Source organism: Myotis myotis, unplaced genomic scaffold, assembly GCF_014108235.1.
Source record: "Myotis myotis isolate mMyoMyo1 unplaced genomic scaffold, mMyoMyo1.p scaffold_m19_p_10, whole genome shotgun sequence".
In the NCBI taxonomy this organism is placed as follows: domain Eukaryota; kingdom Metazoa; phylum Chordata; class Mammalia; order Chiroptera; family Vespertilionidae; genus Myotis; species Myotis myotis.
The window spans coordinates 66,307,800-66,323,724 of record NW_023416314.1 but is presented as its reverse complement, the minus strand read 5'-3'; the positions used below and the strand labels follow the sequence as shown (position 1 = coordinate 66,323,724).

Here is a 15,925-nt window from a genome sequence, read left to right as displayed (position 1 = left end):
TCATATTCTGGGTGCTCAAATTTGGCATAAGGCGCAGACAAGAAAAGCCTCTAGATCAACCCTCCTCTTAACATGTTTAAGGATTTCATCTCCCCAGTGCTTTACGTGGCTCCCCTGGCCATGCTGTCCCACGGTCTACAGAAGTGAGCTCACCCAGGGTGGACCCGCCAAAGGTAGACTCCATGGTGTAGCTGTTCAGGATTCCCATCCGCCACATCACAACTCGTCCTGTTCCTTCTTTGCACTTTTGGACCTTAAAATTACAACTATGAAAAGAGAACTGAAGAGAAATCCAAATCCTCTGTTAATCATAGACTGGCAAATGTAAGATATAGAAGATTCATTGATATGCTACAAGAATGTTTCTCTTGGGAATCTATATATTACTTCCTAAAGTGTGTCCCCTACAATACTGGTTCCTAGGGATGCTAATAGGTATTAGGGCGGAAAACATGAGTTCTATGGTCATGTTCACCAGGGAGATAAAGGGCTAAGAAAATGGCGCAGGCTTCCGCTGCAGCACCTCTCAGGCTATTTAATATGCTATTGTGGACTGTGATCCTCCAAAGGCGAGAGAGCATGTTGCTTTTCATTGCCCATGAACCCTTCCTTCTCCTCCCCATCTTCTCCAGGGGCATTCTGCAGGACTCGGGTTCCTTGAATGTCTGTCTGGGAATGCTGGCTTTCTTTGGCATTCAAGGCTAGTAGCCAACCTTTCTAAGATTTATTTTCTACCCCTCTCCAATTTGAACCCTTCAATATGGTTGGGTTGATCCTCTCTATGTGATTTGTGTATGCCTCAGCCCTACACTACAGTCTCTGCCTGGAACGCTCTCACTCCCTTATGCCAATGTTCTCAGGTCGAAGTTCAGTTTCTTCCATTGTCTTTCATGACCATGCCAATGCTCTTTCCTCTCTTGAAGTTTGTAACATATACTTGGCACCTATCCCAACCTATCCTAGCCTGTCCTGCTGAAAACGCTTTACATTTGGGAGATATCTCACTACCTTGTGGTTTCTAACTTGTGCTCTATAGAATCCAGGGGTTCTAATGAGGAGCCACAGGGCATTCCTGTCTAAGGCCTGAGGGAGGAGGCCGAATGGACAGGTGTTCCAAGCCTTCAACCCCTCTTCAATAACATAGTTCTGCTTTTAATTGTTTTAGATACTGGGTTCTGGATGTGATTTCACTTGAAGAGATGCCTGGCAAAAATCAAAATGTTTAAAAAAGAAAAAAGAATGACCCTAGCCTGTTTGCTCAGTGGTTAGAACACCGGTCTGCAGATCGAAGGGTCCTGGGTTCAATTTTGGTCAAGGGCATGTGCCTCGGTTACAGACTCAATCCCAAGTCCTAGTTGGGGTGTGTGCGGGAGGCAACCCATCAATCAATCGATGTATCTCTCTCATATTGATGTTTCTCTTTCTCTCCCTCTCCCTCTCCCTTCCACTTTCTCTAAAAATCAATGGAAAACATATCCTCGGGTGAGGATTAACAACAACAACAAAAATATAAACAAAAAAAGAAGAAAGGAAGAAAGGAATGAAGGAAGGGAAAGCGAGAGGAAGAAAAGCTTCCTCTTTTTTTTTTTTTAATAATAAGAGCAGCAGATACAAAATATGTCTTAAATATCTTTATGTGAGAAAATTTGTAATTTAAATGTTTTCCTGAATCCAACCCAGTTTCTTCATTATAAGGACAGTTACATTTTGTGGATGTATTTATGATGCTGAAAACCAACTTTCTAAATCAATGCAGATACTCTGTATATGCCCGACTGTCACACTCAGCCAACTATCAAAAACTTGTTGCTTTAAAAAAAACAAACAAAAAAAACACTTGTTGCTTTCATTAGCCCTTTAATATCTTTGTTATTTGTGATCTTGCATTACTCAAACTTTTCTTTGGAGGCTCGTGTAACATTAGCATTTTGTCTGTCCTGCAATCCCTGCTTCCACTGCAAATCACAGGATTACTGATAGATAACTCTACCACTAAGAGTTTGAACTTGTGCCCAGGCAAAGCAGCCAGAGCAATTTTTTAAAAAAATATATTTTATTGATTTTTTACAGAGAGGAAGGGAGAGGGATAGAGAGTTAGAAACATCGTTCAGCTGCCTCCTGCACACCCCCTACTGGGGATGTGCCCGCAACCAAGGTACATGCCCTTGACTGGAATCGAACCTGGGACCTTTCAGTCCGCAGGCTAGAGCAATTTTTAAAAATCACCTTTATTGAGATATAATTCACATACCTTAAGATCCACACATTAAAAGTACACAAGTCAAAGGTTTAAGTATATTCACAGAGTTGTAATATAAGTTTAGAATATTTTTAATACCTTCCCAAAACCCAGTACCCATTAGAAGTCACTCCCCATGTCACTTGTCCCCAGTTGAGGCAATCACTAAACTACTAGTAAGTTCTGTCTCTATAGCATTGCATAGAATAGAATCATGCAATATGTGATGTTTTGCATCTTTTCTTTCACTTAGCATCATGATTTCAAGGTTCCTCCATGACCTAGCTGCACAGTGATGGCGAACCTTTTGAGCTCGGTGTGTCAGCATTTTGAAAAGCCCTAACTTAACTCTGGTGCCGTGTCACATATAGAAACTTTTTGATATTTGCCACCATTGTAAAACAAAGATTTTTATTTTTGATATTTATTTTATATATTTAAATGCCATTTAACAAAGAAAAATCAACCAAAAAAATGAGTTCGCGTGTCACCTCTGGCACGCATGTCATAGGTTCGCCATCACTGAGTCCTAGCATATCAGCAATTAATTATTTTTAAAAATATATATATATTATTGATTTTTTTACATAGAGAGTTAGAAACATCGATGAGAGAGAAGTATTGACCAGCTGCCTCCTGCACACCCCCTACTGGGGATGTGCCCGCAACCAAGGTACATGCCCTTGACCGGAATTGAACCTGGGACCCTTCAGTCCACAGGCCAACGCTCTAGCCACTGAGTCATACCAGTTAGGGCAGCAGTTAATTATTTTTATTGCAGAACAACATTCCATTCCCTCGACATACTGAATTTTATTTATCTGCTCATCAGTTAGTGGACACAGAATAATTCTTAAAACCACACCTTTCTAAATTCTTCAAGTCCAGGTTGCTGGGATTTACCCAAGATAAAAAAGAGAGACAAGCCGAAACCGGTTTGGCTCAGTGGATAGAGCGTCGGCCTGCGGACTGAAGGGTCCCAGGTTCGATTCCGGTCAAGGGCATGTACCTTGGTTGCGGGCACATCCCCAGTGGGAGATGTGCAGGAGGCAGCTGATCGGTGTTTCTCTCTCATTGGATGTTTCTGGCTCTCTCTCTCCCTTCCTCTCTGTAAAAAATCAATAAAATATATTAAAAAAAAAAAGAGAAACAAAATGGCAAATCAAACACTATTATTGGGTATAGGAAGCAGAGAGTTTCCTTCTTCCTTAGTCAATGAGCAGAAATTACCTTATGTGCTTACCTTGTCTGGTACATTTTTGCTCAACATGAAAGGAAAGACTCGTTCATGAAGCCAGTACTTGCGATCATGGCTATTACAGCCATATAGGAAGATGTTATTCTTGCGGCTGTGGCCATGGAAATCACAATACAAGAGAACTTCCCTTTCTTCGAGAAGTCTATTAAGGGGAGCAAACAAAGGACTCAGTGGACTCCAAATGCATGGATTTTTTTGGAGTCTCTTCCTAAGTATGTCTGTTGACACCTTCCTTTCTAAGAAAGTGTTGACCCCTAATGGCCTTCTGAGGACCCTATCTCTACCCTCAGCCACTGCTGTAAACTCGGCCTCAGTCCTCCTTGCCCCTGCCTGACAGAAGGACTTGGGATGTGCTGACGTGGAAAGGGGTGGTGGGTAGGCCTTGTGTAAATGGACAAGTGGAGGAAATCTGTTGAAAGAAAGCCCACCCTGGTGCAGACTCGTGGGAAGAGGGGAGAGGAAGAGAGGCTGTAATCGCAGGGATGAAAAAGACAGAACCAAAGAAAGCCTTGGGTCCTCATTTCCAGGGCTCGTTCCTATAAGGCTCAGATCTGCCTGATCTCCTGATCACCCAGGACACCTATTCAATCTTCCAAATGAGGTCACCATCCCCCTGATGGTCACAGGATGAAGAGTATGATAACAATGCCACACATTAACAGTGGCTAGGGACTATGCTAAATAGATAACATGTTAGCTCACCATTTATATTTTTTTTAAAATAGATTTTTATTGATTTCAGAGAGGAAGGGAGAGGGAGAGAGAGATAGAAACATCAATGATGAGAGAGAATCATTGATCGGCTGCCTCCTGCATGCCCCACACTGGGGATCAAGCCTGCAACCTAGGCATGTGCCCTGACTGGGAATTGAACCATGACCTCCTGGTTCATAGGTCAACGTTCAACCACTGAGCCACGCCAGTCTGCTCTCACCATTTATATTTTCTATCTCTTCCTCTTCCTTCCTCTCTGAAATCAATAAAAATGTATTTTAAAAAAAGACTGTCTCAAAAGACATTTCCAATTCTTACAACATTAGAAGAGATCTTCCCTCTCCCCCCAGTCCCTGCCATTAGATAGTGCTCACAGTAACCAGAGAAAGCTCAACAGATTAGGGGACTCACCTCTTGATCATGTTCCTGGTGTGCCAGATGCAGGGGAAAGACTCCTTCAGAATGGTCTTATAATGCCTGTTCAAGTCCCTGCCAGCCAACGAACACCGGTAATTCCCCACAATCACTCCATCTGGATTTAACATGGGAATCACTTTGAAGACAAAGATATCTCTGAGGAGCTCGGCATCTGGGGAGTTGCTAAGAATGAAGTCCAAAAAGCCTTTCATGATCCAGGAGCCATTACTTTCCCCAGGGTGGACCCTGGCACTCAAGACCACGGCTTTCTTTGCAGCAGCCTCTTGCGTGGTTCGGGATGGGTTGGTGATGGTGAGCAGGTACACGGTATTTCCTGCAAGGCTCCTGCATAAAGTGCGGAGTTTGCAGAACTGAGACTGGACAGGGTTTTTTGACACCGACATGAGGTAGCATTGCAAATCCGTGTATGTATATGGGTAGAAGTGTGCAAAGAAGCAAGTGTCTTGGTCATGAGGAAACTGAATGGTCCACGTGAGACAGTAAAAGGACTGCTGCCCATTATCCGTGTTGTTCTTGTAGTACTTGATTTCATTTCCTTCTCTCCTCCAGCCAATGTTGTAGGTGTTGGCATCCAATTGGGAGTACATGAGCGGCTTCATTCCTATAGTATAAAGGCTCTTGGGTTTTAGCAAGTTGACGATGGTGAAGCGATAGGTGGCATCTTTTCTGGTGTTCTGAACTCGAAAATAAAACCACTGAGTGTGTTTGTTTGTGTAGAGGTCAGTTCGTAAGGTGAGTTCATACTCATAGGTGTCTCTGTAATGAAGAATATAGAATATCTCTGTAATACCTCCCTCAAAAAATAAATGTGGGAAAACATTGTTTTTCCCTGGTAAAAATAGATCAAATCACAACAGAAAGGCTGCTACATCAAACATTTGTTTTCTAATTTACTTAGTTCTCCAACTCATGTTAGGCTAACAGGGACGTGGGGGAAGAACGTGCATTTGGGGTGGGACAGAAGAGTTTCATAATTCACATGCAGCACCAGATGTTTGGGCGCGCTGAGCTTCTTGGTGCCTTTCTAGAACCCAGAAGGTGGTTTCCAACCACTTCAACCCATTTCCCCGAAACACACTGAACTCAGGGAAGCCGGAACCTCTGTTGGCTGTACCTACATCCTGGGCATCACCAGGATGGATCAGACCCGTAAGCTTCCTGTGCTATTTTTATCTCTTATCATCAATTGTTTGACGATAAGGGGGCTTTGCCGGGATGCATGCACCTTGTGGAAAAGAAGGCCTAACCTGCAGAAGAGGAAATACAAATGCCAAAAACATGAAAAGATGTTCACCCGCATGCATCATGAAAGAAATACAGATTAAAACAGGATGCCGTCCTTTCTCCTCCATCTCAGCAACATTTCCACACTGGGCAACAGGCCCTCTCACCCACAGTTGATGGGACCTGGAATCATGCTGGAGAGCAATGGGGCAAAAACTAGCAATGCTTAGTGTTCAAACCCTTTGACCCGCCAATTTTATATCAGAATCTGTTCCATAACACCACAAATACTAAAAAGTATACATGCACAAGGGTGTGAATTCTGCTCATTCATTTAATAAAAAATTGTAAATGTCTTAATTTCTCATCAGGTGGGAATAGGGTAAATAGGTATGGAACACTCATATAATAGAACAATATGAACTGTTGAAAATAAGGACATATGTCTGTGGTATTGTCATAGAAAAACATCTAAAATGTATTAAGTGGAGCCCTACCTGTTTTGGCTCAATGGACAGAACATAGGGGTCAGGGTTTGATTCTGGTCAAGGGCCCCGTACCTTGGTTGCAGGTACGTGCGGGAGGCAACCAATTGATGTGTCTCTCTCACATCGATGTTTCTCTGTCTCTCCCCCTCCCTTCCACTCCCTCTAAAAATCAGTGGAAAAATATCCTCAGGTGAGGATTAACAAAAAATAAATAAAATAAAATGTACAAAGTAGAAAAAAGCCAATTTGCAAAAACAGTGTCCAAATATATACACCATTACCCTATTTTTAAAAATATATAATTTGTGTGTATTACACAGAGAGAGAAACAATTAATGCATAGACATCAAAATGTTATCAATTGCTTGTGTCTGGGAGTCATGATTATAGGATTCAAAATTTTGTCAATATGAATTTTATATGAGCACTAATTTCTTTTATAAACAGAAAAAAACAATTTAGATAAATTTTTATTCTGGGGGAAAAATCATTTCCCTTCACCTCTTTTGCAGAAACACTCCTGACTCCGACTATGATTCCTGAAGACACTTCTCAGTCACTTTAATCACCATCCCTTTGGGTAAACCCACTTTGTTACTCACACTTTGACAGCTTTTTGCAGATTCCCACTCTCAAACCTTGATTCAAACAGGAGAGTGTTATCTTCTGGTCCTTGCAGTGTGACAGCGAGCTCCTTGATCACTCCCCGCTTGCCTCCCACTCTGGAGCTGGTGAAATAGGAGCCTTTGGTGGGCACTGCAGGTGAGACAGACATATTTAGCCACATTCCTGTCAGAACCCATTCATCCAGCATATTCTTTGCGCCCCTCTGTCTTCAGCAGCACTGCCCTAGGTTAACAACAATGAATATTCTAATTTTCAGTTGTTCTTGCTGAGACTTTTCATTCTAAAGTATATTTCTCTGAAGGACTCTTAGAGCACTTCCTTTTGCTACAGGCAACCCTTGTCAGCGCAGATAGTACTGCTTGTGCCCATTTGAATACTAATTTAAAAGGATGTTGGCAAAAGGTAAAATTCTAAATCAAGCATCTGAGAACATTTGAAACCTTATTTATAAACACACAACAAATAGCACCTATTTATTGATTTAAGAAAAAGATAAGGGGAAAAACAAAAAAGAGAAAACATAGTAGACGCCATAAAATGTTTTGCTATATGCTTCCAGATTTAAATATAACAAAAATAGCAGTTTGAGAAGAATTGGTATGGGTGAATGCCCCTGGGAAAGGAACCAAAATGTAGTTATCAGTGAAAAGGAAGGTCACAATTGAAATTTTAACTTTAAAATGAAATTTTAAAAATGTATGAAATTTATCTTATTTAACAAAATTTAGATTATAATCACAACCTCTTTCTAATACTTGGGATAATAAAGAATCAATTACTATTATTTTTTTGTGGGGTTATAATTTTTCAGACAAATTCAGTAAGGGTGCCATATGACATCTTTGGTTTGGGCAGTTACTTTTGCAAAACTTTCTTAGGACTTCATAGCTCCCTAAGGACTTCTCTTTGTACCACAATGTTCTCATCTTTGTGTCTAGAAGAACCTATTTTTGTCATCTTTTGTTGATTTTGTCTTTGCCAACTGATAAAAAATTTTCTAGGTTCTCATTTGTCAGTGGTTTTGCAAATGATTCAAGCAATTCTGTAACATTCATCAACTTCTATTTCATAAAATCCTGCATCTCTTGTTAAAAATCGTAATTTCACTTTGCAATGGATTTTTATTTATTTGCATTATATTACCAGATGTTAATAATATCCATCAATCAGCAAGTGACTGACACCATCAAAGATGCTGACCATGGAACATTAAACAAATAGTAATATGTGTGGGGCACGATTATATAAGTGGCCAGTTCATTAGTAAATACAGTAATGCTATGAAGACTTTTTCTCCTATGCAACCATGTCACTAGAAAGACTTTATAATAAACATATAATAAATAAACTATATAATCAAATAAGTGAGAGTGAAGGAGGACTCAAGCTTGAAAAGAAGTGGGTGAAAGAAGAAAACAAGCACAGAGGAAGGAACAAAGGCAGAGGCCAAGAGTCCATGTTGTCTAAGTAAAAGCTGGGGCCCCACATGGTTCAGTCTCCTCATGAAACCAGAGTACAGCCCAGTGACCAGATGTCTTTAATATAGAAATTCCAATATTTTCTTGAGTCTCTTAGGTAACATTAAAGATCCAATTCATAACTCACAGTAACATTTCTCAAAAAAACCCAAAACCGCCGAAACCGGTTTGGCTCAGTGGATAGAGCGTCGGCCTGCGGACTGAAAGGTCCCGGGTTCGATTCCGGTCAAGGGCATGTACCTGGGTTGCGGGCATATCCCCAGTGGGAGATGTGCAGGAGGCAGCTGATCGATGTTTCTCTCTCATCGATGTTTCTAACTCTCTATCTCTCTCCCTTCCTCTCTGTAAAAAATCAATGAAATATATTTAAAAAAAAAACAAAAAACAAAAAAAAACACACCCAAAACCAATTTCCTTTTTTCCTCCAATATTCCCACAGCATGTAGTTGCTGTGGGGCCCCTAAAATGACAAACTCCCAAATTCCCTCTGGAGCCCCATCTTCTCAGTTTTCTGCTTCTTTATTCCTCCAATTAGGTGGGTTCAACTCTCCATGAATCCCAAGGACAAGATTAAGGCAGTGGCCACAACTGTGTGTTAACAGAACAAGGACATTCTGCAAGGGCTGCCATATCAGGAGAAAGCACTTCCACCCCAGGGTTCCTTCTTGGGTAAGATACAAAAAATATCTCTGGCTAGAACAGATGAAGCGACTCCAAACCTGTAAAACAGGTTTATAATCCCGAGGTTGTAGAAGCAACACATAACCTATTATTTAAAACCTAAGTCTACCCACTTATACCTCATACCTTTTAAATGCCTTCCAAACGCCTCCTCAGACATTCCACAAGGTGGAGCTAGGTGGACAGAGTTGCTCCACCTTATTTACTTCACTAGAGGCCTGGTGTATGAAATTCATGCACCGGGGGCGGGGGGGGGGGGAGTGGAGTCCTCAGCCCAACCTGCACCCTCTCGCAGTCTGGGAGCCCTCGGGGGATGTCTGACTGACGGAGTGGGGAGCAGGCCTAAGCCGGCAGTTGGACATCCTTAGTGCTGCCATGGAGGCGGGAGAAGCTCCCATTACTGCCACTGCGCTTGCCAGTTGTGAGCCTGGTTTCTGGCTGAGCGGCGCTCCCCCTGTGGGAGCACACTGACCATGTGCGTTGAGCAGGATTGGGCTGAAACCAGCTCTCCAACATCCCCCGAGGTATCCCGGATTGTGAGAGGGTGCAGGCCAGGCCAAGGGACCCCACCGGTGCATGAGGGGCTGGGGAGGGACACAGGAGGTTGGCCAGCTGGGGAGGGACTGCGGGAGGGCTCCAGGGCGTGTCTGGCCCATCTCGCTCAGTCCTGATTGGCCAGATCTCAGCAGCAAGCTAACCTACTGGTCAGAGAATCTTCCCCCTGGTGGTCAGTGCACATCATAGCAAGCGGTTGAGCATACTTAGCATATCATTATCATATTATGCTTTGATTGGTTGAACGATCGACTGGCCAACCGGCCACTTAGCATATTAGGCTTTTATTATATAGGATTGCTTATAGCTTTTCCCAACATATTATTATTAACATGAGAGTTCATAATCAAGGAAACTGTGGTGGAGTATGTGCAATTACATCTCAGCGGGGCCCTCAGGAATAACTGGCTCATTTTATTCTTCCACTTGAGGAATGTAAGCACATGGCTGTCCCTTCTATTTCTGGTTGTTTCTCCGAAAGGTTTCCCTTATGTCACTTCTTTAACCTTTTGCGCTCCAACGTTGAGGCTGACTCAACAGACCAGCCACTAGTAGCAGGTCCAACGTCGAGTTGGTGATTGAGCTAATTGGCAACTTCCGCCAGGGAACTATTGCAACCAAGAGAGGAAGGACTTCCAATTCGAACCAGACTGTTTGAATTCCAAAAATAAAATTGGAGCGCAAAGGGTTAACACATTCTCTTTCTACTAACTAAACTTTGTGCAGATTCCTCTTCCAATAAAACAGGTTTCCTTTCTGATAATTATTACTTAACAGAGATTGATTTTTCAAATTAGGAGGATTTTTTTTGCTTTCTATTTCTTGAATACAGTATTTTCCAACTTCAGAGGATTCCTTTTAAGAAGTTCCAATGAGCTCTGGTACCTGTGGGTTCAACGAGCACCAGGTGATTTTTGGTGATGACGAGGATGTCCTTGCTGGCAGCTCCCTTCCATGTCCCTCCCTATTACTAACCTAGGATCCTGACATTATTAATTCAAAATTTACTTCCCTTTCCTCGGGAAGGTTCATATTGTATTTCTTGGCTCATTGCTCTTTAACATTACCTTTCCTTTCTGTCTTAAGTGTTAGTATTACCACCTGCTTCACATCCTCCCCAGCACTGGTTATTGTCTATATTTTTATTATAGCTATTTTGGTGGGTGTGAAGTTGATCCACTGTTTCCATAAATACCATTTATCGAGTTGGTTAAGAGAATTCTCTTCTATTCCTGGTTTTCTGAATGTTCTTATCACGAAAGGCTGAATTTTATCCAATGCCTTTTCTGCCTTGACATGGCTGTTTCCTCCCACTCTGTTCTACTAATGTGGTTCTGCTTATTTTCTTACTAGAGGCCCAATGCACGAAGATTCATGCAAGGATGGGCTTTCTTTCCCCTGGCTGCTGGCACTGCCTTCGCTCTGGCCCAGAGCTGCCCAGAGGCCCAGGGTGGCTGGGGCGGTGTGGAACGCCCTGCCCCACCCCACCCCCGCCGCTTGGCACCTGCAAATTAACCTGCCCTCTTTGTTGGGTTAATTTGCATGCTCACTCCTGATGGGCTGGTGGGCATCATGAAGGTACGGTCAATTTGCATCTTTCTCTTTTATCAGTGTAGATAGTGAACCACCCCAGGCCTCCTGGGGCAGATCCCCTTCGGTCATGGTGTGTAATCCTTTTAATATGCTGTGGGATTTGGTTTGCTGGTATTTTGTTGAAAAATTTTGCATTTATATTCATAAGGACTACTGATCTATAGTTTTCTTGTGATGTCTTTGTCTGGCTTTATTATGAGGATGATATTGGCTTCACCAAAGAGAGTTGGCAAATGCTTCCTTCTCCTCTGTTTTCAGAGTTTATAAGGAATTAGTACTATTTCATCTTTAAACGTTTGATACAGTGCAAACAAACCCTGGCAAGCCATCTGGGCCAGGGATTTCTTTACAGGAAGATTTTAAATTACTAATTCGATTTTTTTGTTATAATCTATTCAGACTTCTAATTTATTCCCGAGTCAGTTTTGGTGATTTGTGTCTTTCTAGCAATTGTTCCTGTTCATCTATGTTGTCTATTTGTTGGCGTAAAGTTGTTACAGCATTGTCTTGTAATTCCGTTGATTTCTGTAGAGTTGATGCTTATGTTTCCTTCCATTGCTGATTTTGATCATTTGTATCTCCTCTCCCTTTTTCTTGGTTGAGCTATTTTGTCAATTTTGTTGATTTTTCCAAAAAACCAACTTGATTTTTCTGATTTCTATTTCACCTATTTCATTAGCATCTTTATCAGTTCCTTTCTTCAGCTTGCACTGGATTTATTTTGCTCTTATTTTTAAAATTTATTAAGGTGAAAGCTTGGGTAATTAATTTCAGATCTTCCTCCCTTATTTAATTAATTTATTTTTCCTCCCCCCCCCCTTTATTTTAACTGTCCTAAATTGTTTCTTAGGTAAGGATTTTACAAACATTACTTATATTAGCAGTAACGGTGGAACTGGAGAGTAGTGTGCCTTCTCCAAGCTGCACTGCGAGAACCACTAATAGTGTGGTGGGACTTGTGGCCCTTTCTAAGGCCACAGCTCTTGTGCCTGCAGATGTCAGCCCTCACATCTCCCTGGGCTTGCAGACTGGTTTGGTGATCTACTAGGTGTCAGGATTTCTTCTGATAGCCTATGGAATGGAGCAGTGAGGATAACCTCCAAGAATTTGTGTGTGGAATCTTCACCAACCCAGTGAGAATTCAGGACTCTCAGAGCCCCAGAGTGGTGCCCAGCTAGCTCCAGAGCAACATACTGAGGCTTCCAGCAAACTAGCTGGTTAGCACCATGATGGATAGGCTTGCCACTGGTTTCATCCTTAGGAACAGGGTGTTTGTGGCCACCACAGCACACACGAGTCCAATATATGACATAACCTTGTATTCCAGTCTGCTGTGCTTTATTGGGCTTGGTAGGCAGGGGTCCCAGTGGAGCGCAGAGAGCTGGCGTACTGCCAGCAGCACAGCCTGAAAAGAAAGCACATTACGCTGGCCTGCTTCTTCCTCCATAGCTCCTGGATGTACTTGTAAGCGCCCATCTTGGTTTACCTGACGGCTGTGGGCAGCTGGGAAGGAAAAGACTTTCTCCCACAATCCCTTTTGGGCTCCTCCTCTTCCTTTCAAATATATGTATTTAAAACCATAAATTTACCTTGCAGTGCTTTAGCTGCATCCCATACATTTTGATATGTTGTTTTGTTTTCATTCCAAAATATATATATTTTTAAATATATTTTATTGATTTTTTACAGAGAGGAAGGGAGAGAGATAGAGAGTTAGAAACATCGATGAGAGAGAATCATCAATCAGCTGCCTCCTGCACACCTCCCACCGGGGATGTGCCCGCAACCCAGGTACATGCCCTTGACCGGAATCGAACCCGGGACCCTTCAGTCCCCAGGCCGACACTCTATCCACTGAGCCAAACCGGTTTCGGCTCCAAAATATTTTTAAACTCGCCTTGTGATATCTTTAACACATGGGTTACTTAGAAATGGGTGTTTCTGTCTTGTTCATCACTGTATCTCTAACACTAAGCACTGTACTTAGTATATGGTAGATGCTCAATTTCCAAATATCTATAGATTTCCCAAATGTCATTCTGTTGTTGATTTCTAATTTAATTTTGTTGTGATAAGAGGATATATTTGGTATCATTTCAATCCTTTTACATAAAAGGTATTAAGACCTGCTTTACAACCTAGCATATGGTGTATACTGGAGAATCTACCAAGGGCCCTTGAAACAAATGTGTATTTTGTGGCTGTTATTGGGTACAGTGTTCTGCACATTTTTATAAAAGACATGCATTCTATCTCTAGGAAATCTGCAACTTAATGCAGGAAGCCACATGGTAAATGACAGTCATATGCACATACTATAAAGTACTCACCCAAGTACATATAGGAGGTGGCGAAAAGAAGAATGCGTTTCCCAAAGATCCAACCTCTGAATTTCAGGAAGAGGAATTACAAGGGAGAAGCTATAAAATGGACTTAGATTTATTAAGAAAAAGGTACTGTTATTTTAAAAAAATGATTGAAATTTTAAAGCTGATTATTCATGAATATCTGGGTTCCCATTCAGATTGGTTTGGAAAAGACAATTTATCACTGAACTATGGATTTTCTAAAATCACATTTATTATAGAAAATATTTATAACCTTATCACGATTAATTAATTACTCACTGCTCAGCGTAATGACAATACCTGAATCTAATTGATAGACAATTGTGCCTTTTTCCTCTCCTACAATTTCTGGTACCTTTTCATTTCCTGTAGGTTGATAAAAATATTCTGGTTGAGGTGGAACTCCCTCTGAAAGAAGACATTTAAAAAGTACAAAATAAGAAATAATACAGAATCACTTTGTCAGAACCTAAGTTTCTAATTTGTTTATAAGTTGTCTTGCTTCTTTCCATAAGACTATGAGGAGGCTTTTAACAAAAACACATAAACTTTAAATAGAAGATTTAGAAGTAAGCTGGAAAAGTCAATTTAATTGCTGTACTAACTCTTTAAAATTTGGTCCTGAGCTTCCTTTTAAAATCAGGAAAATATGATCCACTACATACTTTTTATTACCATAGAGGAATAAGTATATCACTTGTTTCAGAGAAAACAAGGCTTTTTCATCAACATTCAATTCTAAAAGATTCTTCGTATGAAACTTGGGGAACTTCTCCATATCATTTTAAGTGATGAAAACCAAGGGCATATAAAGACACAACTCAGTAAAAGACAATGTTCCTTTATTTTCTTTAAGGTAATGGGGAGTAATGAGACTCTGACAACTCAGTTTAAACAGCAGGTACTTGCTATTAGAGTTCTTTGAAATTAAAAAAAAAATTGCTTTAAAAAAAGATTTAATGGTTTTTTAGTGGATTATGTTTTACACTTTTTAATTTTCCTTTTGGAATTGAGTCCAAAATCTTCACAGGAATTGTCTATCTTATTCTATTTTATATAGAGAACTACAAAATCCTATTGTCTGGCTTGATCAACTTGGGCTTTTATCTAAGAACTAGAGGCCTGATGCACGAAATTCCTGCAAGATAGGCCTTCCTTCCACTGGCTGCTGGCCCCGGCTTCCCTCCTACATCCAGGACCTGGGCTTTCCTCGTAGCCCCGGCTTTGTCCAGAAGGTCGTCTGGAAGGACGTCCAGTCTAATTAGCATATTATGCTTTTATTATTATAGATTGTACAGAATAGGGGCAGATGACCTTAGGACTTCTCAGCTACTGTGCAAACTCAAAATGCGCCCCCTCCCTCCCCCCTGCCACACACATTTCCAAACACCGAAAGAGCAGTTCTATCCCAACCACGACACTAAGCCCATCCCTATATTTCAGCTTCAGCTCATCTTTCAGGCTCAATGTTTCATGGTTGCCCAAACATGACATTCTCTTTTTCTGTTCCCTCTAATTGGAATACTTTTCTTTGACTCTCTCAATTGGATTACTTCTAACTTCTCCTTCAGATCCCAGCTGACATTTCAACTCATTTTGGAAACCCTTACTGATCTTCCAAGCTGAGATTAAGTGTTCCCAAGGGATCAAACTCTATGCAATTGCCTGGTTGTATCTTTAACTTTCCCACTAGTCTGTGAGCTCTGGGTATCTCTGTCTTGTTCATAACTGTATATCTAACACTAAACATTGTACTTAGCATATGGTAAATGCTTCATCAATATTTATTGAGTGAATAATAAATGAGGAAAGGGAGAAAATAAGAAACATCCAGTTGTTTATCCAGCAGTCTAAAGCAGAGGCATTATGTCTGGTAGAGATATATGTATCCTACCAATTAGCAAAGTCCCCACTTTTCAATGCAATCCACTTCTGAAAATGCTTCATAAAATGAGTGCTGAAGATTATATTTGCACCAATAGCTCAAAGATATGACCAGCAATGCCATAAAAAAATGTCTCTAACTGCCCAGCCGGTGTGGTTCAGTGGTTGTGTGTCGACCCATGCACCAAGAGGTCACAGGTTTCATTCATGGTCAAGGCACATGCCTGGATTTTGGGCTTGATCCCCAGTAGGGGGTGAGCAGGAGGCAACCGATGGATGCTTCTCTCTCTCTCTCCCCCTCTCCCTTCCTTTCTTTAAAATAAATTTTTTAGCCGAGACTGGTTTGGCTCAGTGGATAGAGCGTCGGCCTGCGGACTGAAGGGTCCCAGGTTCGATTC

At 41.4% G+C, this 15,925-nt stretch overlaps 1 protein-coding gene and 1 pseudogene across 6 annotated transcripts in view; both read right to left on the bottom strand.

Moving 5' to 3' along the window:
* AGBL2 (ATP/GTP binding protein like 2) overlaps positions 1–15,925 on the bottom strand; it is a 38,010-nt gene that overhangs the window by 16,324 nt on the left and 5,761 nt on the right. For 5 of the 6 annotated variants that reach the window (XM_036325882.1, XM_036325885.1, XM_036325883.1 and 2 more), the window contains 5 exons: positions 13,944–14,051; positions 6,964–7,117; positions 4,623–5,405; positions 3,483–3,639; positions 154–280 (listed from right to left, as the gene is read on the bottom strand). In XM_036325882.1, coding sequence (XP_036181775.1) covers positions 154–280; positions 3,483–3,639; positions 4,623–5,405; positions 6,964–7,117; positions 13,944–14,051 — 1,329 coding nt within the window. The remainder of the gene's footprint in view (positions 1–153; positions 281–3,482; positions 3,640–4,622; positions 5,406–6,963; positions 7,118–13,943; positions 14,052–15,925) is intronic. The other variant, XM_036325884.1, reaches the window with a different exon arrangement.
* Positions 12,173–12,883, bottom strand: LOC118664089 (annotated as a pseudogene).